Raw genomic sequence first — 25,647 nt, forward strand, 5'->3', positions numbered from 1 at the left:
TGTTGAAAATAAGTACAACAGGTCCCCTTCAATGTCAAGACAGGTTTGTAGACTTCAGTCACACCTTAATGGTAGTAGATGTTTTCTTCTTGTGGACACCTCAACACTCAACTCTGAGGTGTCAAAGTTTCAGCCTCACGCAGCTTTCTCTCAGAAAGGCGCCTACCATTACCCTTCCCGGAGGCCGTAGGGGCACACTAGAGGGCACTTAAGACAGTTTTATTTTCCGTAGGTGCCACCAAGAGGGCACTTTACACTGTTTTCTTTACCGTAGAGGCACACTAGAGGGCACTTTAGGCTGTTTTCTTTACTATAGGGGCGCTCCGAGGGAACTAAAGACTTTTCTTTACCGTATGTGCAACCAAGAGGGCACTTACACTGTTTTCTTTACCGTAGGGGTGCTCTAGAGGGCACTAAAGACTTTTCTTTACCATAGGTGCGACCTAGAGGGCACTTTACACTGTTTTTTTTCCCATAGGGGCACGCTAGAGGGCACTTTAGGCTGTTTTCTTTACTATAGGGGCGCTCTAGAGGGCACTAAAGACTTTTCTTTACCATAGGTGCGACCTAGAGGGCACTTTACACTGTTTTCTTTGCCATAGGGGCACACTAGAGGGCACTTTAGGCTGTTTTCTTTACTATAGGGGCGCTCCGAGGGAACTAAAGACTTTTCTTTACCGTATGTGCAACCAAGAGGGCACTTACACTGTTTTCTTTACCGTAGGGGTGCTCTAGAGGGCACTAAAGACTTTTCTTTACCATAGGTGCGACCTAGAGGGCACTTTACACTGTTTTTTTTCCCATAGGGGCACGCTAGAGGGCACTTTAGGCTGTTTTCTTTACTATAGGGGCGCTCTAGAGGGCACTAAAGACTTTTCTTTACCATAGGTGCGACCTAGAGGGCACTTTACACTGTTTTCTTTGCCATAGGGGCACACTAGAGGGCACTTTAGGCTGTTTTCTTTACTATAGGGGCGCTCCGAGGGAACTAAAGACTTTTCTTTACCGTATGTGCAACCAAGAGGGCACTTACACTGTTTTCTTTACCGTAGGGGTGCTCTAGAGGGCACTAAAGACTTTTCTTTACCATAGGTGCGACCTAGAGGGCACTTTACACTGTTTTTTTTCCCATAGGGGCACGCTAGAGGGCACTTTAGGCTGTTTTCTTTACTATAGGGGCGCTCTAGAGGGCACTAAAGACTTTTCTTTACCATAGGTGCGACCTAGAGGGCACTTTACACTGTTTTCTTTACTGTAGAGGCACACTAGAGGGCACTTAAGACTGTTTTATTTTCCGTAGGTGCCACCAAGAGGGCACTTTACACTGTTTTCTTTACTGTAGAGGCACACTAGAGGGTACTTAAGGCTGTTTTCTTTACCATAGGGGCGCTCTGAGGGAACTAAAGACTTTTCTTTACCGTATGTGCGACCAAGCAGGCACTTACACTGTTTTCTTTACCGTAGGGGGCGCGCTAGAGGGCACTAAAGACTTTTCTTTACCGTAGGTGCGACCTAGAGGGCACTTTACACTGTTTTCTTTGGGTTAGGGTCGCACTTGAGAGTACTTAAGACTGTTTTCTTTACCGTAGGGGGCGCTCCAGAGGGCACTTTATACTGTTTTCTTTACCATGGGGCGACCTGTAGGGAACCCCCTGCTCACCACCGCGTGCAAGAATGGAGCGGCAAAAACAATGACAACAACGACAACGACAACAACGACAACAACAACAACAACAACAGGGGTGGGTGTAAATATATTATTTCGGAAATACTTGGAGGAATTAGGAAATATATTCAGCTGTGTTTTCAGACCTAATTCCAGCCGTGATTTCGGAAGGCCGGGGGATACAATGGGCGGTGTTTTTTCCCAGACCCACTTCCCCTTTAAGAGGCTGTCTCCGCTCTCCACCTCCATCCGAACCGTGTGGGAGCAGGTGCAGCCTCACGCCAAACCGGGGCGGATTTTCGACCGAACCCCGGGAGGGTTAAACACCGTTTCCGTTTTCCTTTTTTATTTGCATTTTATTTTTATTTTTTTTAATTTCACATTTTTTAAATTATTTTTATTTTTATTATTATTATTGTTATTATTATTATTATTTATTTTTTGTTAAGGTCGCGCAGAGGCGTGAGTCCGCTTCCGGGGGAGCGCGAGCCCACAAGCAGCGGCGGCGCGCACCGGTGCCGCCTCCGCCCAGGATGGAGGAGTTCGAGACGGAGGAAGAGGAGCCGTGGTACGACCAGCGGGACCTGGAGCAAGGTGCGGAGGCTGACGCGACATCGCTTTCGGGTTTCGCCGGTGCGGGGCGCGGGGCGCGGGGCGCGGGTCGCGGGGCTGGCGGGGTGCGTCGGTGCCCCGGAGCCAAGCGTTACGTTGACGGGCGCTTCTGCGAGGAGCGTCCGGTTCTTATTAAAGTGGGAATCCATGAGATTTATTTGTAAAGGGGGGGGGAGGAAAGAAGAAAAAAAATCCCGTATTTGATACTTGATTTAGTATAGTATTTATACTTGACTCGAAACGACCCCTCTGTGTATTTGCGTTGTGTATGTGCCCCCCCCCCCCCACACAGTGTGTGCTGTTGGGTGGCGGGGTCCGCCTTTCTCCGGGAATGATGCACAGATCAGGCGGCACGGAGCGACAAGCGACGGTGAATTTTTGATGAAGCGGCGTAGCCGGTCGCGGTCACTGGTCAGTCGGTATGGATAAACAACAACAACAACAACAACAACAACAAAAGAAAAGGACAACAAAAGAACGCCACGCCGGGATGGTTCGAAAACATCCACGCGACAAAAACGACAACAAATCAATTGAACGGAAGAAGGCAAACTGAAATACTCTGCGTGGAATTCTGGACCTTGCGGTGTAGTCCACCTGACGCGGACAACGTTATGGATTTCCACTTGAAGTCTGAATTTGCGTTTTAGGTTTCCGGTAAATGGGTTGATTCAGTCAGCGCGGCCCCGGACCCCGGAGGGCGTGCAGGGCGTCAGAGGGAGAAACCAACGTGCACCATGACACGGTCTCTCTCTCTCTCTCTCTCGCTCTCTCTCGCTATCTCCCCCTTCCACACTAGACCTATTCATCGCCGCTTCTTTGCCCTCGATCTGCTCTCTCCCTCTGCCAATTATTGCGGTTTTCCCAAAATAGTCTCTCTGTCTGTCTGTCTGTATGAGTGAGTGAGGGAGGGATGGATGGATGGAGGGGGGGAGGGATATTCTAATGGTGGACGCAGGGTCACATCCCAGTCTTTTGCCTTTTCAGGATTTATACACTTTCAGATGCCCCCCCCCCCTCTGCCTGCCAGTTTGGAAGACTTTTCCCAGAGAGAGCGAGACACACAGGGAGACAGAGAGACAGGCAGACAGGCAGACATTGTTGGGATTCTCTAGATGAGGGAGTTTTTCCTGAAACAAAGAGCCACAGATTCCAAGCCCAGTTGCATCACTGGGTTGGATTGGCAAAAAAAAAAGATCTGTTATTGTCCTCATACTTGTGGGGGGAGATGGATGGATGGATGGATGGATGAATGATGGATGGATGAGTGGATGAGTGGATAGGTGGATGGATGGATGGATGGATGGATGGCTAGATGGATGGATAGATAGATGGGTGGATGAATGGATAGATGGATGGATGGATGGATGGATGGATAGATTAATGATAGATGGATGAATTAATTGATGAATGGATAGATGGATGGATGCATGGACAGATGGACCTATTACACGCAGGCTTCAGGAGTGAACCGATCGGATTCCCCGCCGAACATCAGGCTTTCATCCGCGTCGTGATAATTGTGTTTGTGTTGCTCTGCTCCCACGGCCCGAGACGCTCGTTCGGGTTCGTGGCAAACGCGGATCCAAGACGGGCGTTAACCCGACACGAAGCCGAACGTCTCCCGACACCCTCACCACGAGGGGCAGGGCCCCGGTCGCCGCGGCGACCTTCCGACCCCCCCCCGTCACAGCGAAGCGGCCCCGGGCCCCTCGTTGGCGTGCGGGACGCGGCCTTGGCTCGCAGGGAGGGGCGGGTGCCGGCGGCCGCCTCCCGTCCCGCCGTTCTCATTCAATACGGGGTCTGGAGGTTTCTACGCTCGCGGCTGATCCGATTACGGAGCCCGGGGGCCGGACCCGCTCCTTTGGCCCCAAAGCATAAACAAATCCCATTCAGATGACCTCGTACCACACGGTGCTCGTGTTCAGGGATATGCTCTCCCTGGAAATAATACTATTGGAAATAATACTGTGGAGTTTGCTGCTTTGTGACCCGAGAAGCCTGTGGGGGACGTTTGGCTTATTCTGAATTTGAGGAGCAGGTCGTAAGACGCCTGTTACCAGGAAAAGATGAATGACAGCCCCAGCTGAGCTTTAATTCCCTGTTTGACACGTTTGTTGTGTGTGTATGATTAAAGGACGGATGGAGCTTCTTTTTCAAATGGAATTAACGAATAGAAAATACGTCAATATGAAGAATATGTCAGTGTGGTTGTCAGCGGGACCAGGACATCGGTGTAAGGTCCGTTATCGCCGATTGGCATTTCGTTTCCGGTTTTCCAAAACTCCAAAAAATTAGAGGATGAGTTTATTTCGGGCAATGGGTACATTTGACACGTACAAGAAATTTGTTTTGGTGCCGACCAGGAGCGGTAATAAAAAAATAAAAAATAAAATAAAAGCTTTAAACAGTATGAAAAAATGGAGAATACAAATAGTATAAAATATAAAAGTGAGGTAAAAAAATCAAATGAAATTGTCATATATAGACAAATTAAAAATACAGAAGAGAAATATTCAGATATATAAAGAAATGTGATACTATGTACAGTATAAATTATTGTTATGGGTTTATAGGGTATATATTATAAATATGAATTGTGACTTATATGCTAACTAACATATTAATAGATACAATATTAAAAATATAAACATTTTAAAAATGTGATCCATCATGAGGAACATGCTCAGGGGTGATGTGTAGAGTGTCCTTCTGTATTCTCACACGTTGGATTTTGGAACCCGCCCGAACCGTCTCCTTTTGAAGAACGGGGGAAAGAATTGCTGTGACGGATGAGAGGGAAAAAAAAAATAGAAAATAGAAAGCATCCAGGCACAGAATTACGTAACCAATGTTCATCTTTATGTCAGAGCGTTTAAAAAAAATAATAAATCTGCACGTGTGGTTTAGTCACACACACACACACACACAATACAAGAGAACACTCACATTTGCACATCAACACACACACACACACACACACACACACGCCATGGAAGCCAGACATAAATATACTTGGACATGCACAGACTTGTACATGCATTCACACATCAACACACACACACACACACACACACACACACACACACTTGTACAGGCACAGACTTGTTTATCTACACACACACACACACACACACACACACACACACACACACGGTCGGCTCGTCATCGCCCAGCGCCCCAGACCTGTGTTCTCTTATCAGCTCTGCATGGAGGAGGAGGAGGAGGAGGAGGAGGAGGAGCATCCACAGTGGAGGAAGAACATGAGGCAGGAAGTCTAATCCGGGTCTCTTTTAAAAATTTAGCACATCCCATCATTTAGTGTCCACTGCCTCTCCCATTGCTATTTTTGGCTGAAATTATACTGTGTGTATACGATGCTACTGAGACTTTAAATGATGATATCAAATCACCGTCATGGGTCTCATGACCTTCGCTCGGGCCAGGTTCACCAAATCCATCCTGGATTCTTAATAATTCATCTTTAATTATTCATCAGAATTCACTTGTTTTCAATTCATGAATCAATTTGAAAATGGTAATATTGATACTAGTGTGTTTGTGTGTGTGTGTGTGTGTGTGTGTGTGTGTATGTATATATTTATATATATATATTTATTACTATTTCTTAAATGCTCAAATATGGTATATATGGTATGATCTGGTATGAATCTGTACATTTTCACGTACGGCAACGTTGGCAAAAGAGCTGGTGCAAAAATAATAAAAGCAGTCTGAAAAAATAGAACAAGAATAGCAAAATGTACAAAAAAGTCACATTTCCAAAGATAATAGTCCCCAAAAAAAAACCCAAATATACAAAAATATACTGAATGAATATACAAAAAGGGATTCTAGGCACAGGAAACCCCATCAATATCTGGGGAGGAGATGGCAGTATGGCTGCTCGTATGGTTATGAATATAAATACAAATAAATGTAAATATAGCTGGACGTACGGTACAGGATGATAAATATTAATGTCAACATCGTATCATATTGTGTGATCCAGCTCATCAAGAAAGGGTCCTGAGCGGTGGTCATGGGTAATCACAGAACAGGATACAGTTTATGATTCACTGGGGTTCTGTGATTTAAAACCTATGACCAACACTCGCCATCCAGCTGTGTGTGTGTGTGTGTGTGTGTGTGTGTGTGTGTTCCTATGCCGTCCTGATAGAGTGCTGCATTTATTGCGATGGGGCTGCGTCTCTACTCGTGTTGCAGACTCTAAATCCCTTTGGAGGAGAAGAAATCTCTTTCCACCAGAGCAGATGAATAATAGATACAAGTGGGGGGAGGGGCCCGGGGCCAAATCAGGCTGAATCCTACCCCGGTGTTCGGCAGTAGTTGATATCTAATTAAACCTTGACGCCCAAAATAAAATCCCCATTTTGTGTTGAACAAAGCGACGGAAAGAAACTTTATCAGACGATTTAACATCAACGCCCGACAAATAGTGATCACTTAAAAAAATCTCTCTGAGCATTTCTAATTGCTAACTGTATGTTCTCTCTCTCTCTCCTCCCCCCCTACAGCAGCTCCACTTGATTAGTAGAGACTTCGTCGTTTCAAATTTTCAAAACAAAAAAAAAAAACCCGATCAGCGCGTTGAGACTTTTCTTTTACCCTGGACAGATTGTTATTTAAAAAAAAAAAAAAAAAATTAACTTTTTTTTTTTCCTTCCAAACTGTCGGGGCCCAATTATAAAGATAAACTTTTTTCGACTTTGAAATGCAAAAAAAACCCCGACCGGGAACGACCAATTATAGGTACCCAGGTGGAAACTACGGAGGAAACTGCTGAGTGTGAACCCAGCGTCGGTATCTAAGTAAATAAAAGGGGAGGAAGGTGAAGACGGCACGTTTATTAAAACTGATGGCCTCGTCTCCTGCTTTTGTGGCGTCCGCAGACCTGCACCTGGCGGCGGAGCTGGGCAAGACTCTCCTGGAACGCAACAAGGAGCTGGAGGACTCGCTGCAGCAGATGTACGTCAACAATGAGGAGCAAGTGCAGGAGATCGAGGTACGTGCTGCGCGTTCGCACGTTCGAGGCGTCCGCGGGATGCGCTTTGCGACGTGCGCGGGAAAAAGAACGGCGGCTTCTCTGAGCGCCCGAACAGGAAACTCATTCCGCGCCGCAGGCCTGGTTCTACGGACGACTGTGGTAGTCGCACTAAAGCAATGAATGTTGGGTATTTCGATGACGCTGCAATTGCTGACAAACTCCAATCGTCTCCAATCTCCAAACACTTTATTTATAAAGCGCATTTCATACCAGGGCAACACAATGCGCTTCACAAAGAAATACAAAAAAGGAAGAGAGAACATAGTTGTCAACTGGTCATTACAAAAGAATGCCCCTGAAACAACAGCAACAACAAAAGCAGCAGCAGCAGCAGCAACAACAAAAACAGCATGGTCTGTGGTCTAGGTAATTGGGCACGGGATCAGGGTGGCTGTACACCTGTTGCTTGTCAGAGCAATCAAGCAGCAACAGGTAAATCACCCATCCCCCCACACACACACACACACACGGGGAGAGCCTCCGTCATGACGTGACCCTCTGCTCCCCGCTTGTTACATCCAGCCCTCTCTGCTCTCTCTACAATAAACTGGTGTGTTTGCAACATCTCCGCCTCTGTCTCCGTGTGGGAGGGCCCTGAAAACGCCCAATCGGGTGGCATGTTGCAAGCGGAACTGCCACAGAGTGGACCGGTGCTAATGCCCGGTAAACCATTTTAGACAAGCTGCGCCCTCAAACCACTTGAGGATGGAACTCCGCTATCGATCGGCAACTGACTGCTTCTCAGGCACATTTTCTCTCCGGGCTGTTGCATCAAGACCATTAGTGAGATGTTTAGTGCATTAGGGACAGTCTCGCTCCACTAAACAGCCCAACCTCCCACCTCGTAAGAGCCCAGACTCTGTATCGACCCAGCGTCCGCCTGGCGTCTCCCCACCCGCTGTGAGGAGGGAATCTAAATTAATGAAATGGCTCCGATTGCTTTAATCCAGCGGTTCCCAACCTCTTCGGACTCACTGCCCGCTCGAAGATGTGCGGAATGTCTGCAGCCCCCGATGTGACCGCGAGCAACACCGGAGACAGAAGCCGTCTTGGGGAACGGGCAGAGTCCGAGGCGATGAATGTGATGTTCCGTCAGCTGTGATCCATTTTCAAAGTTTTAAAGCAAAATACCATGCTGTCGCTTTTTATTTTCCGTTTTGATAATTATATGTATCGTAGCCTCCCGGCCTAAGAATTTCGCATGGGCGCACCGGTACAACCCGAGTGACCAACATCGTGAATGCATTCTTAATAAATAAATATCTTAAATAGATATATACAGTATACACACATTAAAATCTTTGTTTTGCCGGTGATGAGGTGGCCAACCTGCAGTACCCTTGCAGGCCGCTAGGGGGTTAGCCCAGAAGTTGCCGCTTTTATTTCCTCTTTTCTCTTCACTTTGTTGCTGCACAAACCTTCCCACTCCAACCAGGGAGACGAATTCCCGCCAAATTTCTCTGACCCGGCCATCGTCGTGCATTGTTTGTGCCATTATTGTCTGAAAGCTTTTCAGACGACGACGGCGGAATACGTCCTGGTCCGCCGCCGCCGCCGCCGCCGACGGACCGGTTGAGATTCGGCTTCGGGGTAAAAGGGTCTGCAAATGACGCTTTGGATGCAAATGACGTTTGAATGCAATTCCCGGCCCCGTTCGTCTTTTCCTCGCAGTACCTGTCCAAGCAGCTGGAGATGCTGCGGGAGATGAACGAGCAGCACGCCAAGGTGTACGAGCAGCTGGACGTGACGGCCCGGGAGCTGGAGATCACCAACGAGAAGCTGGTCCTGGAGAGCAAGGCCTCGCAGCAGAAGATAGACAGGTGGATAGCCGGGGGCGGTCATTTCACAATCAATCGAGTAAGGATTTCGAAGTGTTTGAGGTCCCGGGCGGTGACTCAGCGCGATTACCTCCTTGAGCGGGTCCCTCTGTTTCGATCTGAACGTGGTCCTGGTTGTTCACAGGATCACCGTGTTAAGTGGATTGATTTGCTGTTGCTCCATCACTAAGCCGATTCAATAATATAAGGAGTGGTGTGTGTGTGTGCGTGCGTGCGTGTGTGTGTGTGCAGGCTGACGGGCACCATGGAGATGCTGCACGCCCAGGTGGACGGTCTGACGGCCCGGGTGGAGGAGCTCCGCACCCTGGAGGAGCTGAGGGTCCGCAGGGAGAAAAAGGAGCGGCGCAAAACCGTCCACTCGTTCCCCTGCCTCAAGGAGCTGTGCACGGCGCCCAGGTCAGCGCCGCCGGGAGCGGCTTGGCCGACCGGGAGGGGGGCCGCGGGGGGGGCCCAAGTCACTCCCCTGGTCTTTCGTAAATCATGCTCGGATTTGGGTTTTCCTGGTTAGATGAGACGGTGTGAGTGGTAGTTCCTGTTCAAAACCGCAGTGGTCGCCGTTCAGTGAGTTGCCTCGGCTGTCAAAGCAGGCCGTCGTCTCCTGGAAGCGAAGGTGGAGACAACGCCTTTGAATGTCCATGTTGGTGCAGTGTTAAGAAATGTTGTTTTTAAACTGAATATAATTTGGCTGGAGGGGACGATGTGGAAAATTAGTGGCACCTTCCAGAAGGCTGTTCTCAGTATCCTCCTCCGAGGAAAGGCCGCTGAAACTCACCACGGCTTTGGTTGCGAGGGGACCGCATCGAGTTCGCTGTTGGTGTGAATATGTGAAAACGATTCTGCAATTCTCTTTTCAGGTATGAAGACGGTTTCCTGTTGGCGAACCCGGGCAGCGTGGACCTGGCCGAGCGACGCCCGGCGGACGAGGAGAACGAGCGGCTGCGGGACATCGTCGGCTCTCTGCGCACGGCGATGGCGTCGGAGCGCGGCCGGAGGGAGGGCGCCGAGCGGGAGTGCGCCGCCGTGCTGCAGGAGTTCGAGTGCCTGGAACAGCGCCTCCTGGGGGCGGAGGGCTGCCAGCTGCGCGTCCAGGAGCTGGAGGCGGAGCTGCACGAGATGCAGCAGCTCCGGAAGTCCAGGGCGTGTCTGCTCGGCGGGATGGAGGACGGCCTGGAGCAAACGCTGCTCAGCAACGCCCCGGAGACGGACACGCCCGAGGACGCCGGGGGGCCGCAGGAGGGCGGCGGGGCGGCGGGCGGGGAGCCGGGCGCGGCGGGGCAGCAGAGCGTCCCCGTCAGGAAGAGCTGCAGCGACACGGCGCTCAACGCCATCTCGGCCCGCGACGTTTCGGGCCGGCGGCAGGGCAGCTACGCGCTGCACGCCAACGGCGTGCGCAAGCGCGGCATGTCCATCCTGCGCGAGGTGGACGAGCAGTACCACGCCCTGCTGGAGAAATACGAAGAGCTGCTGGGGAAGTGCCGGCGCCACGAGGAGAGCCTGTGCCACGCTGAGGTGCAGACCTCCCGGCCCGTCTCCAGGGACCCCTCCATGAAGGAGTATAGCTTGGTGTCTCCTGGGCCCTCGGCGCTGGGGGCCGCCCGCCCCCCAACGCCTCCCCAGACCCCCTCGACGCCGGAGGCCATCGAGGGCCTCAGCCGGCAGGTGGAGCAGGTGGACAAACGCCTGGGCCAGAACACGCCCGAGTACAAGGCCCTGTTCAAGGAGATCTTCTCCCGGCTGCAGAAGACCAAGACGGACATGAACTCCACCAAGGGAAGGAAGATGAAAAAATAAGCGGCACGGCTTGTGATGGCGACTAACACTTTCCGATTCTACTTGATTAATCTCACTGGTTTGGTGGCTGCTTAATAAAAGCTAGGTCGACTCGAGGTAGTTTAATGAAACCCCTCTCTGCACTAGTTCCGATTCATTTGAGATCAAGGGGTTCCCATTTCACTGCCTGGATAAGAGTTTGAAATAGTAACTTACCACTGTGGAGGATGAACTACTGTAATACACTAATCAGCAAAACAAAGTCTTGATTTGGGATGTAGCTTGTGCAACTGACTTGAGTGACATTTACAATTTTTGTGTAGTAATTTATTTCAGTGGATAATGTTTGTTTTAAAGGCATTAGGGGGCACGGGTGCATGTCTGTGTTTGGAAAAAAACGACCTCAAATTTGGTAAAATAAAAGCTTGAAACTAAGTGAAGAGCCGCTTTTAGGAAAGAAATTTTGAAAAAAAAAAAAAAATTGTGTTGCGGAATGTGTGCGTTCAGTTTTGTGAAAGCAGCCTCCCGCGACTGTCCCTTTAAAGCTAAAATAAACGAGGAGTTTTACCGCTGTGTTTTGTTTGATTTATCTAACAGCTCTTCCTTCCTTGGCTGTTAAGGAACAACTCACAGGAGAGGTGACCCGTTAGATAAATCAAACAGTAAATACCTCCATGACCAGTTCTGCATAGTGTAGAGAAAAAAATTAAAAAATGCAGAAGTATTATTGCAATGTATTTTTTTTGGGCGACTGCATCGTTGCATAAGGGAGGCTTTCACTTCAACCTCTGTTGAATTATTCCCTTCACCATAACTGTAATTTACATTTTAACAGGTGGCAGTTCTATTTGTAACGGGGGCATTTCAATTTATTGTTTAATTAAAAATCGATCAATGTACAGGTGGTCTTAACTTTTTGCTTTTCCAAAGGCACTCGTTTCAACACAAGCTCTGCAAACAAGCCCACTGACTTTATTCATAATGATCCAAACCGGCATTACTGTCGTTGTTGAAATCTCATCCTGTACAGTCGATACAATATCCTGACATACATGATATATCGCTCAGCTCTGATGAGGGAGGGAAAATGAGGGAGTCCACCAAGGTATGCAAGCACAGTCTGAACACTTTATTGTGGACGTGGGTGAGCAGTCATCTCCAGGTAGCACAGAGAAACCATACACACCAAGTTAAACCCAACCAAGAGGAAAACAAAGAAGACAGGAAGTCCATGATATAGGATGAAGAGGACAAAAGGCGTCCCCACCTCATGATTACACGTTCGAGATTATGTTCGACGAAGAAAGGTCACAAAATTGTGTTAGGCGTTTCCTCATTTCATGATCTGCGTTTGCTTCTATTGGGACACATATTTTTAAAATGTGCATATTTCTTTCATGACCTATTCTGAGTTGCCTCCCCTTCCTGAAAACAGCATTGGATGCTTGAGGTGAGCGGCTTAAAAGTCCCGAGAGAGAGAGAGAGAGAGAGAGAGAGAGAGAGAGAGAGAGAGAGAGAGAGAGAGAGAGAGCAACAGCAGAGAGAGAGAGAGAGAGAGAGAGAGAGAGAGAGAGAGAGAGAGAGAGAGAGAGAGAGAGAGAGAGAGAGAGAGAGAGAGAGAGAGAGAGAGAGAGAGAGAGAGAGAGAGAGAGAGAGAGAGAGAGAGAGAGAGAGAGAGAGAGAGAGAGAGAGAGAGAGAGAGAGATTAAAAGGTGGTGGCCACGATATTAAAAACCACCTGGCTTCTTCCACTTCTCACCCGGCGTGGGAGGGCACAGAAGGCGTGACCAGTAGCACCTGCACCGCGACCCGGATCCCACCGTGCTTGACACGATACACTCTGAAGGCAAACGGCTCGACTACATCGACTCTACTTCTTTAACATTTTACACTTTAAGGCCACGTGGCTGCTGGGGAGGCTGGTCGGGCGGCGCTAAACCGTTTAAACGCGGAGCTGGTGTCAACTCCACGCAGAATAACCAGCCTGAAGGCCTCAGGGGCGCGGAGCGTCCCCAAAACAGTCAAACAGCAGCAGACAGCAAAGTGTCCCAACTCGACTACGATGCTTTTCAAGGCAGATTGAAGCGTTGAAGGGAAAGACAAACTGAATACATTGGGAAATATAACTCGAAAAGATGTTTTAAGAACTCATTTAGCTGATCACTGATTACACAAATATATCAAGTTAACATTACCTTTTTTTTTTTCCCCCCTTCCGAGGTTCGTTTTCTGTTTTACATACAAACAACGAATTGTCGACAGTGCACATCGCGTTCTCACCGCTTGCACGGTCGAGGAAAGGAAAGGAAGGTATGCATGGAATGATGGAGTGATTGAAATGACGGTGGAAGATTGACTGGATATAAGGACCCAAAACAAAGAATAGAAATAGAACAGGAGGAGCGAGGGGAAAGGAGGGGGTGGGGGCTAAGGGAGTGAATCAGTCCTTCCACTCCTTCTTGATGTTGAGGTTCCACTCCCAGGAGAGGTGGTTGTGCTTGTCGTCGTCGGTGAACTTGGACTTGATGGTGTAGGTGCCGCGGGCCAGCATGCCCTTGGGCGCCTCCTCGGGCGTGGTGAGGAACTCGTACTCCTGCTGCGGCCGGGGCCCGTAGCTGCCCACCATGTAGTCCGACTTGTCGACTGAGACGAGGAGAAAGGGCGGTTATTAGGGAGGCCGCGTAAAGACCCTATTCTGGGAGAAATAACTGAAAATTAACGCCGGGGGAAAGAGGATCAACTCCATTTGACCCTACCTGCCAAAAGCCAAGCACCATCGATAAATTATACATATTTCTTAACGTGAATTTTAATGTAAAAAAAAACTTTCCTTAAAAATGACAATGACCTCCCTTTTGAGAACACAATCTGTTCAAAGTGGAAATTCTTAACTTTCTTTTGTTAAAAGTCCCATATTTCATACTTCGCTTCTTTGGAACTTTATAAGACACAGCGAGTCAGTGCATTTGTGTTACGCATGGGCTGCTCTATAACGTCCCACTGTTGGCGGCAGGATCTGCCTTTCCTGTGGAAACAAGGTGGAACAGCATAGCTAGATGTGGTCGCTGATTAAAAGTGGGCCGTCACCTCAAACGATGAAGAACAAAACAAAACAAAAACACAAACCAATTCATCAGAAGGACTTTCGAGAAAAGGAAGCAACCGTCTTAGAACGAGGTTAGAAGGTTTGAATGGAACGCAATCCACCCAAAGCAGACTTTGTACTTGCATTGTACGTGTTGAGCTCAGAGTTAGGTCATGGTCGTCATTAGGGAGGCGCTGGAATGCGAGGCCAATCTCTACGGGGGAATAAAAACTCCCGTGTTGAGGAAACCAGGCCATCAGAGTCGGAGGCATGATAAATATTTGAGCCGGGGGGAGAAGCACGGAGTGGATGTTCACCGGGCGCAGATAAACAGCTTTAAAAACAACAGGAAAAAAAAAAAAAGTCATACTTACTCCTCACTCCTTTCCTGAAGGTCTGCTGGATGTACTTCAGGCCCGACACGATCTCAGAGTTGACCTGCAAGAGACGGCAGACGTCAGGTGCGGCTCCGAACAGCCTCGCGGATAAGGAGAGACTGATGGTGCGGGCGGGGGCGACGCTGGAACCACAGGGGGTGTTGCGGGCCTCACCTTGAAGCTGATCTTGATCTTGTACTCCACTCCTTCCTTCAGCACAAACGACTGCTTCTTAAAGGACTCCAGATCCCCTGGAAGGTTAAAAAAAAAAAAAAATAAAAAAAGAGACTGGATGTATACAGGCAAAATGATGCCGACTGAAACAGGAGTTGTCAGTATTTTGACAAAACACATTAAAATGAAAGGGTGTAGGATCGTGTAAAACACATCTTTATAACACTACAAGTGTCAGCTCAACAACATCTTTTCAAATTACTTATAAAAAAACATTATATATAAATATAATAATTAAAAAAAAAAGATAATATTTAGCACATGTCGAGGATCCTCATGGTTTCCCATTTCACACATTTTAAGCCAATAAAAAAGAAAAAAAGAATAATACCATAGCCTGAGATTTTTTTCTCTTCTTGAAATGTGTTATTTTAAATGTGATCGTTTCATACATTAGTGGTGATTAGGAGAACGTCGGCCCCCATGCGGTGCACTGCTCTGAGGGAGCGCTGGCCTGTAGGTCCCCATGATGACCATGTGAGGGCAGCAGCAGCGCGTCAGGAGGAAAGCCCTCATTAAACCCACTTACAAAGGAATCCTGTCATTCCTAATTAGCCATAAAATGACCCAGTGGCCCTGGCTGGTCTGCATTCACGACCATAGATGGGAGTATTTACTGGTCATAATGAATCTTTCTATGATGTAGGCCCGTTACTATGTCTTTCTACAGAACCCCCACCCCCCGCCTTCGCATACCCAACCGTACCATCCACAGAACACCGGCTTTCACTCCCGTGCATTCAAGTGGAAAATATTACAGGTGCAAGAATTCAAAGGTCTCTTTTCAGACTAAAATAGGCCCTGGTGTTCCAGTTGTGTCATGTTCAGGACCCCACAGATCCCGAAGCTGGCAGCTGGAAAACTGCCTGCGACGCACCGTGAACAAGCGGGACAGTTAAACTCGGGCACTAATGCCCGCTAAGATTGGACTGGGATCCTGAAAGCAATAATAACGTATTTGGTGACATCACAAAAGCTGTTATACAAGATGATTAATACAGTGGCCTCCGATAAGCGTGTGGACATGGAAGGAGCATTGCGCATAAATGAATAATCCTGTTATGGTACAATTTGGACAAAAACGTAGAAAAAAAAAAAGAATTACAATTAGTCTCGCTTACAATAACAGGTTCATGGTGGATCCTTATGAGCAGCTACTCACCCAGGAGGTCGAGGGTCAGAGGGCTCGGAGCAGAGTCGCACATCAGGGTCAGCCGCGTCACCACGATGTTGGGAAGTGTCGGATCTGCTGAGACGCAGGGGAAAAAACCAGAAAGGGGCAATTTGTAAAATTCATTTCCAAAAACAAGCAGTACGCATTCCATTATGTGGGAAAATAGCTTGAAAGGTTCAGTTTCGTTGGTTTTTTTTGTTCGCTTTCCCAGACATGGATAAAGTCGTATGGAAGCTGCTACACCGGGTTATCGTGATCATTACCTTCATTATCTTTATAAATGTGTTTGTTGTTTGTAATTGCGGTGCGCTCACCCTGCTGAGTCAATGTGCAAATGTACGTCGCAAACTAAATCAGGTTCTGGTGATTGTGAGGAAGTTTGAAGTGAGGTGCTGACTGTGGGTGTGCCGGGTTAATGTGCGTAGAGGGAAATCAGAAAACACTCCCTTGATTCTAAAGCTTCTCATACCAGTGAGAGAGTTGATGAGGAAGGGGGGGGCCCCCCCCCCCCAAAAAAAACGACATGTCTCCTCTAAAACCACAAGATTATTTCCGTTATCAGTGAAATGTGGTAGCGGATGCAGACAGGAAGAACAAGTTTGGCATTCTGAAGAGTGGCGGGATGAACATTACACACACACACACACACACACACACACACACACACACACACACACACACACACACACACACACACACACACACACACACACACACACACACACACACACACACACACACACACAGTTTGTATATAGTATACTAGTATATACTCTCTCTCTATAGTGCACGGCTGAGCAATAGGTCCAAAATCATAGTACAGTACTAGGATTTTCAAACAAAATGACACTTTAATAACATGTCTTTTCGAGGTTTTCCCCTCTGGAAAACATCTATTCCCGTTCCGTTTTCGTAGTCAGTCCTTTGTGGTATTGGATTACTTAAGATGTGTTTATAAAATAAAGAGAAAACAATAATGGTATCGGTTTCACAGAAACAATATTATATATTAGAATATTTTAATAACTTTTAAAAACATGATACATTGCCCAGCCCTGATATAATTACATTATGAGCATCAAGACCTGTTTCAAATTCAGCGCATACTGAAGGGTTTAAAGCCCACGGATCTGTTCTTAGAACGCTGTTTTCACCGAAGCCATGCCTGGGTGGTGGGGGTGGGTGGTGACCTGGCCTTAACTCAAAATAAAAAACAGATCTCACTTATTTTAACTGCAGCTACTTCCAGTATCTTGGGCGCAAAATCATTCATTCATTTGTGATGATCAGATGTCAAGCCGCCCGAGTTTCGTCACGCTGAATTATGGGGTGGTTTTTAAGTATAAAATCAGACACCAGATATCATTAGTCTGCCGGTGCAACAGCCGGTTCGTCCATTGGTGGAACAGCCGCTCTATCCTCTGGTGCAACAGACAGTAGATCTTGTGCTAATCGGCTCAGTGGTGCAGGTAGACTACACCTTCAGGCAGAAGGCCCTTGTGGTAATAGGCCCTGTGGTGCAGGTAGACTAAGACTTCAGGCAGAAGGCCCTAGTGGTAATAGGCCCAGTGGTGGAGGTAGACTACGCATTCAGGAAGAATGCCCTTGTGGTAGCCTCCATCCCAAGAAGGTAAGTTTCATTTAGAATGAGTTCAGTGTATATTTAACACAACACAGACAATTAATACTATTATATAATTACAGAACCCAGAATTGCGGTTGCAATGACATTTCACTGCATATATATATGAACGTATGTATATGTAGGTGACAAATAAACCTTTACACGTTTCCATGTGGTTTCAGTTCAGTTCCAAGAAGCCGCAGTTCACCAACCTGTGACCCCGCCACTGTTTCCCAGCAAGGCCTCCTTGTACTTGCGCAGGCTCTCGTCATCCTTGTCCAGTTCCTGGATCTCCTGTAAGGTCTTCTGGGCCGGAGGTTTGTAGTTGATCTTGGCATCACCCTCGTCGTTGGCCACAGCGAGCTCTGCCAGCTGCTCTTGGGTCAATTCCTGCTCTGCCATGGTTCACTGCCCGCACGGGGGAGAAAGAGAAACCATCACCTATATCAGTCACATTTAAGTGGGCAACATACTACAAATGAAGAGAGAACCATGGCACAAAGCATTCTCGTTTGAATGGAAACAAATGACTAGGAGTCCATCAGTGGGGGTGGTCTCAGTGAAGATCATTATCGCCGAGCGAGATACCCCTCCCCAGTCACCACCCACCCAGCCAGCCTCCCGTCCAACATGTCTTCCTATTCCCCTACCGAAGGACTGCATCGCTGCTTTAGCAGAGAAGTAACAGACTTTCAGGTATACACCGGAACTAGTGGGTGTATATCTGCTACCAACCGTACCATGTCACCAGTCACCTGTGATTAGGGGAGCTCGGGGGCTGACTCTGTGCAGCCGTGTTGTAGAGAACTACAACAAAAAATGCAGCACTCATAAAATAAAAGAAAACACCCTGTGAAAAATAAGCATTTATAAATTACATCTGGTACACATGTGTGAAAGGGAAATGCCTGAGATAATGCTGACAAATACCTGCAAAAAACAAAAAAAACAAAAAAATGAAGCGCAGTGCTCTGTCTTTCAGCCATGCTAACGCTTCGAGAGATTGTTTTCTGCTTTCTGCTTGAGTCAACGTGATTATACGATTATAAAATAGAGAACTAGCAAACACCCAGTGTCTCCAGAACGTATCTAACCCATAGTCACACTCAACCGGATACAGTATACTTTTTTGTGCCAGCTTGTTTACTTTAAGTATTGAATTGTACTAATACTACAAAGCATTACTCCAAACAATTCCTCCGCATTTGCATTAAGACGCAAATCCTGAGCGTATGTGGTGGAAACGCCTGAAAAATGGAACTTAAAAAAAACCAGACCTTGAGAGCTGGGCAGGACAATGCCTCAATGTGGATGACGTGACCGAATCCGTGCACAGGAAACAGTTTACCCGCCAATGAGGCAGGAAGCTGACGGAGAAAGGGCCGACACGGCCGGGCACGGGCTGCCTCACACACACTATGTATAGCTCTGAACACAGGAAGAGGCTACACTTATATTATATGCAGTGGCAGATATGATGCTCGCCAAATGTGCTATTTGGTGGTAGTATAACATATTATGGCAAGACTTGGCAAAGAAACCACAACTGGAGGAAAGATAAGAGACTTGCTTGGGCCAATAAACATGAGCAATGGACATTAGGAAATCTGTCCTTTGTTCTGCGTCAAATGACAAGCTGTAAGCAGGACGCACAGCACCATAATACCCGTCCTCCGCCCGGTTGTGAATCTCCAGCTGCACTTAATCTGCAGGTGCTCTGCCTCAGGTTTTAATGAGCTCTGGGTCCTCACTCCTCACTGTTTGTACTTTGTGTCTGGTACACACAGCTGACTATTAGCAAATAGAAATTAAGAACAGGCATTTTTCGCCCGCATTTGGGCCTCAGCGTAAAAATCGGAATGATGTATTTACGCAGGTCGGCTGCATTTGACTGTCATTAAGGATAAGCCAGAATGAGTGAAAAGCTCCCAGTTAAGGTTTGTGTGTGGGGGGTAGTTAACCCAACAATACCAGTTGATCTGCATATTTCAGTCCTCTGGGTGCAAGCCCTTCCAAAATACCAATGAGAAGCTGATTGCTACTAGGCTTACAGGTACTAAAAACCAGTAAACGGTATGATACCAGCAATTTGCAAAAGTTGATACTTTGTTTTTAAAAAGGGGCTTACGTTGCTTTCTATTGCAGCACAACAATGGTTTGCATCATTGAGATATAATTAATCTCATGCAGCCACGCCTCCGTGCCAAACTGTCGTTAGCGCAGCCTAACCAAAAAAGGAAAGTCTTTTCTACCTGAACAGAAAATCAAACCAGAGGTGCCATTTCCGGAGCGAGTGCTTTCAAACTTAGAGGCAATCGAGCGCTGCCTCTGGCTCATTATGCAGCTCTAGGAGACAGAGGGAAATAAATACTGTGGTGTTGACAAAGTGGCTGTGCTTAGTGGCTTTTGAGCCTGTGTTTCTGTTTACGACTAGATGAGGGGAAGCTGGCTGCGTAGCTCAACATAATGGCAGTCTGTCACACTGACAAACTTGTGGAAAAGGAGGGCGCTTGATGTAAAATATGGAAGTACTGGGCTTACAGGCCAATGAAAAGGGCAAAACTGAAAACACTGCAGCGCCGCTTTGCAAAAAGGTGCTTGAAAGTTTGTCTCGCCAAGGGAGGAAACTGTCAAACTTCAAATCACCTCAGCTGTGAGAAAGATAAACCACCAAGTGTCTAACTTATTTCAGCGGTCGATTTGGTATCAATATCGAGGTACCGAACCTGGTATCAGAATCAAGGTCCAAATTTTGGTGTCGGAACAACTCCAATTACCACACCACTCTCACTGCGTCACTGGCAAGGGGAACTGCAGGAGTGGTCTTGTGATACACACGGCGCACACACACACACACACACACACACACACACACACACACACACACACACACACACACACACACACACACACACACACACACACACACACACACACACACACACACACACACACACACACACACACACACACACAACCATTGCTTACATACAAAACATCCTCATAGAGCCTCTTCAGACTATTACACCAGCCGACCCTGCTCTGGTTGCTGGGCTTTCTAGATGACTAAGTACCACATCTGGCCCATCTCAAGGGCAAAGACAGGATGCTTCAATGCGGAAAGGGCTAAAACCATAAACACTAAGAAATTAGATCACGAGTGACGTTGCTTGATGAGAACAGATGCAACAAGTGGTCTCGGCAGAAGAGATAGTGACGTAACTAATGCTGATTTCATAAAACGTATCTTTAATGGAGCCAAATTTATTTATTTTGGACTAGAGAGAGAGATCTCGGTATAAACCAGAGGTGCATGAGTAGTCAAAGTAAGTAGGTTCTTTACCCAATGAGAGGCAGGTGCATAGGAGTTGAAATGGAGAATCAAAAAAAATGCATAGAGACTCCTTGCAATTCAAACGCTTACGACAGAACAAAGCAACATTTCAGAGACATGGCTTTGTTCTCAAACTAAAGAGTTTAATTGCAAAATTAAGTCGGTGTATGGGGTTCAGTACATCACACTTCAGCATTCCTGGTCAGCATAACGTATGGCAATCAACATTCCCATCGTTGCAACTGCCTGACTTAACCTGAGCAGCTGTTTTTAACCTGAAACTATTTTGACGCAGAACTGGTCTAGAGAATGAGGAACTGAATGAATTAGACACACAGGTCTATTCTTGTCCTGTCACGCAGAAATGCCAACTTAACAAAATTTTAAAAAAAGGCCCACAGGCTCCATAAAAGCTATTAGTTTTAACATTATCAACATTTCTAAGGTCATTATAGCAAACTATTCTTAATTTAGAGAGTTAGACAAACAGACAGTGACTCAGTCTCGGCAAACTAAGACAACTGAAACGGGCCACACAATTGTCAAGCCACCCAATCACTGGCAGGAGAACCACAATTAGGAAAGCACAGTCAACATCTGTTGACTCCCTCCACTGTGTTTCCCCCTCACCGTTGCCTGCTTAGCGCTGCATCCGACTACCAGCTCCTCTGGGAAGGATAATCTGCTCATTTGATCAGGATCAAGAGTCCAGCCTACCAAACACACCAGGCTATAGATCCGCCAAGACCTGAATCCAGGAACGTTCCTTAGCAACAGCAACGGCGCACCGAGATTATGGGAGGTGGGATTACGGCTAATGAGGCTTTTGGGGACAGCAAAGGGGAGAGTCTGGAGGTGTCGATGGTCACATATCGGGAGCATTACTCTTACAAAACTTGGTAGTGTCTACAGGGAGATTAAAAAACAAAAGATCATGGCCTGTCATATCCGTGGCAAGGGAAGCCTCCCGAGGATAATCATAATTCTGTGGGAAAGTTAGCTGACAGCGTGAAGCTCTATCCTTTCAAAACAGGGCATCTGCATAGCTTGATAAAACGGCATCAACCAAAATATATAAAGGATGCAAAGCCGTACACCTACATTCTCTCATCTGACCTCCTCTTTTCCTTTGGGATAAGCAAACAAAAAAAGTCACGCTCCGCACAGGGAGGAGCCAATTGGAAAGGCAAACAGCAAAGTATTATTAAAGCAACAAGTGGTCTCGCTAATGCATTGTGTTCTGGCTACTAGTCATATACTCAAACTTAATGTTTTATGTTTCCTTGAAACTTAATTGGTGTAAATAAAAACAAATCACTAAGGACTGTGGCATTCTGCAGTAGCTGCTGTTATAAATGTTTTCCATAACATGGGGGTGCTAATATGGTGACTAGGAATATTAAAAATAAAATGGTAAATTACAGAAACCATGTCAAGCACTTGCACTAGATGCATAGTTAAGATAGTGATATTTTAGCCATGCGACTAGCGATTAACAACACTGATACTTGCAACGCGCCAGTTATCTCTTGGCCTCATGAATCCTGCTGTAGATGTCAATCACAGATCTATGGGGCCTTTGAAGCTCTCATCTCTCTGGCTCTCTCACTCAGACCCTGCTCCGAGGGGCCCCTGAACCTTTGCTTTTGCTCTTTTCCGCTTTCAAGCGTTCTTGTGATGTTGTCTGAGCTCAGCTTAAGCGCCTGTCTTTCTATTCGAACGCCGCAAGCCGCGTTGAGCACAGTGCTCAGCGCAAGCGGGCGGCCATTAGGCCTCCATTACCATCAAGACATGTTTGTAAGCTTCCGTCCTCTACTGAGAACCTGATGACTCATACTAGTCAGATTGCTTAAAAACACAAGCTGTGAAGCGGAAACTCACACCTTCACGGGTCAAAGTCTTCTTGACTTATCCTGCAGGCATATTTCTTAACATGGTTCCATATTTCTGTTGTGGATGCTGTAGTTGTATAATAGGACAGGGAAAATGCTGGCCCGGCACAACGGGAAGCGATTCAATGCTGTGCAGAGATGCAGCATTAACACAAAACAATACTCTGAGGAAGTGCTGCACCAGAAAACCATTTTGGAGAGTTGATGCAATGCAGTGGGATGAACTCTACCCAAAAGTTTATATAAAACAAAAGAAGTAGAAGTAAAGAGTAAGCGAGTAAAGCAGCTAGAATCAGAGAGGGGAAGAAAAAAAACAAAAAAAAAAAACATAATTCAATCCCAGGAAAGACCAGAACAAATAGGAAGCATTAAAATAGGGAGGGAGAAACCCCTGTGTTAAATAGCAGGAAGCTGGGAGTGCATGGGGTACCCAATAGGACAGGTTCCAAGTTCAGCTCCGAGGTCAGCGATTCTTCCTTGTTTTGTACCAGTCTCAGAAAATCGGCAAGATTCCAGAAGTCTGTTCACATAGTGGGCACAGTTCAATATGGTTCAACAGGATTACAGGTGTCTGCCAAATTGTCCCTGTCAATTCCCCCAGCCAATTCCCAATTTTTCGCATATATTTTGTGTTTATTTGACCAAATGTACCCCTTCTCTTATTTTAATCTTTAAATTTTCCTTTCCAAAAATGTGCGAAACCATTGCTTTTAACCATGGTCCTTGTCTGGAGGCAGGACTTTGTTTACAAAAAGAAAACAAAAACGAAAACTCGAAATGCGGAGCCCTAAGTCATGCGCCATATCTTACAAAGCAACAGGAACTACGAGAGTCTCCAGCACCGGAGTAGTACATTCCTATACAACGAGGTCCCTTCACCAGCGCTGCTGTTCTCATGAGGCCGTTGAAGACTTTACAAACACAAGGAGCAGCCAAGAACGGCTAATCTCCCCGAGCCAACACGGTTCGGTCAGTGTATCACTCCGAGCGGCCCCTTGGGAGTCCGAGCCGAAAAACAGAGGGAGGCCCGCTCACATTCTGCTTTGCGGCATCCGAGCGAGAGGGACTGAAAGAGGAAGAGCCGCTCGGTGATAAGGCGGCGGCGTCCATAGGCCTGTTTATCGTCTCTGGCAACGGATCGAGCGGCGTCGTTGGAATTCCTCAGACATCCATCGTAGACGGGAGCCGCACTGAGATGGCGGTCGAAACATTTTTTCGAAGGCCCATATTTCAACCGCAGATTCACTTCCATGACATTTACCATCAGTCAAACGTGTTCTGTTTTCTGGGACCGCTGGTGGCTGTGCAGGTCGCACCAATGTGGATTCTTGCTCCTTGCGTCACTGCTCGTTCTGGGTATTTCCTGCTTGTGCGAAACAAGCAAATTGACGAAGCATGTGTATTGCCAAAGAATAAACTACTAAAAACGAATCAACTAAACTCACAGGGAGCTGTCAGCTTTCCGCTTTTGCAAGGAGAAATGAAATAACGATTCTTACGAAACAGGAAGGAGAGGAGGCCTTGCACACAGAGCAAAGCTGCAGGCGCTCTTAAGACCTTCCTCGCCAGCAAACTGGGGTCAGGAGAACCGTCTTCTTTAAAGTCACGAAATTAGTTCAATCGGTTCTGTCTGTTGCGTGTCTTGACTGCTCCGAAAATGTAGATTTTCAACCCACGGCCAAGGAGTTACACATTTACCCAAACATCCCGAACAGCATATGAAGAAAGTCATTTTTTGTGTTCAAGTGTTTATCTGTTATTAATTCGTGGGAGTTTTTTGGTTTTTTTAACAACAATGTGGAAAGAGTGACAGTGCTCGACAACAGTGATGAAAGATTCGACTTTTACAATTTTTTTTTTTTTTTGCGGTTCCTGACGAGTCACTCATTCACAGGCGCCTTCCAAGGTTCCGACTCCTCGTTCACTGGATTCCGCTGCTGTGATAAACCAGCTTTTTCGCAAAGAATCATTCATTCATGTATAAACCACTCGTTTCGGCGGAAACACAGCGCAACCCCCCCCCCCCCCCACTCACCCCCCAAATTATTCATTTTGGCGGAGGTGTGCAGAGTGTGAATCACAACAAGAGCACCTGGAATGCAAAGAGCAAATAAGTCACATTCGACATGAACGACGGGGGGATCCCTTTCGCCCTCGTTACCGCCGATTCTTTTCAGATTGTGAGTCGAGCGCTCACTCTTTCGCCGGGTCGACCCCGAACGCCCGAGTCTTTCCGGGGACGCGTTCGCCGGCGAACGGGTCGCTGGCGAGTCTTGCGTCACTATTCACGGGCTCGGCGACGGCCGCGCAGTCCTGGGAAGGGCTTTTCTCCGACGGACGCGCGTTTAAAAAGTCGCGCCGGATCGCGAGGACCGAGGGGCGGACGCGCTGAACGGCGGCGCCGTCGCGCCAGAAAAGTTCCCCCTTTGGCTTCCCGAGAAGTTCGCGTCGCCTGCTACTTCACCATGGCGCCGCGACTCGCGGGGCGAATAATGACACCGGCGCCGAGACCCGCCGCGGACGTTCCCGACGCGCCGTCCGGGTGATACCCGCGCCCGCTCGGGGAGGGCTTGTCAGCGCTTACCGTGGTAGCGGCCGGTCCGTCGGAAAACGCGCCTCCTGAATGGCGACGGGGGGGAGCGAGACGAGCAGGAGCCCCAACAGCCACACGTGACTTCCGCGCCACTGCTTTCAAAATAAAAGCCCAAAATGTCTTGCCGTCAACCATTTATTTAGTACCGCTCCGGTCTTAAATAAATGGTTGACACCAGTTAAGTTGCAAAAATTAATACCGCACATAAGTAAATCCCCCAAAAATATTAGTAGTGTCATACTACTTGTCATTACTAAATTACAATGTCTACAATCACAGTATTACCCGTGCACGGACTATTACCATTACACGTGCATATTAATTCCAATATACGTATGGTGTATTATACATTACACGTCTATTTTTTTTGCACAACGTCA

General features: G+C 47.3%; 2 protein-coding genes across 3 annotated transcripts; one reads left to right on the forward strand and one right to left on the reverse strand.

The window, feature by feature from the left end:
- Positions 1–2,199: 2,199 nt before the first annotated feature.
- cdr2l (cerebellar degeneration-related protein 2-like) lies at positions 2,200–11,721 on the forward strand (the record flags this gene model as incomplete). The annotated part of the gene is made up of 5 exons (XM_080009887.1): positions 2,200–2,260; positions 7,192–7,304; positions 9,018–9,166; positions 9,416–9,580; positions 10,039–11,721. The coding sequence occupies 5 exons, from the start codon at positions 2,200–2,202 to the stop codon at positions 10,973–10,975; spliced, it is 1,425 nt and encodes a 474-aa protein (XP_079866013.1). The 3' UTR covers positions 10,976–11,721.
- A 341-nt stretch (positions 11,722–12,062) lies between these two features.
- On the reverse strand, positions 12,063–25,331 carry arhgdia (Rho GDP dissociation inhibitor (GDI) alpha). Of its 2 annotated transcripts, none has more exons than XM_080008838.1 (6): positions 25,259–25,331; positions 17,661–17,856; positions 15,813–15,896; positions 14,591–14,667; positions 14,414–14,477; positions 12,063–13,597 (listed from the first exon to the last, which is right to left on the reverse strand). In XM_080008838.1, the coding sequence occupies exons 2-6, from the start codon at positions 17,848–17,850 to the stop codon at positions 13,395–13,397; spliced, it is 618 nt and encodes a 205-aa protein (XP_079864964.1). In that variant the 5' UTR covers positions 17,851–17,856; positions 25,259–25,331; the 3' UTR covers positions 12,063–13,394. The 2 variants fall into 2 exon arrangements, with proteins under 2 accessions (XP_079864964.1, XP_079864963.1); XM_080008837.1 differs by having other exon boundaries at positions 15,813–15,899.
- Positions 25,332–25,647: the final 316 nt, after the last annotated feature.

This window comes from Zeus faber (genome assembly GCF_960531495.2).
Source record: "Zeus faber genome assembly, chromosome: 11".
Taxonomy (NCBI): Eukaryota; Metazoa; Chordata; class Actinopteri; order Zeiformes; family Zeidae; genus Zeus; species Zeus faber.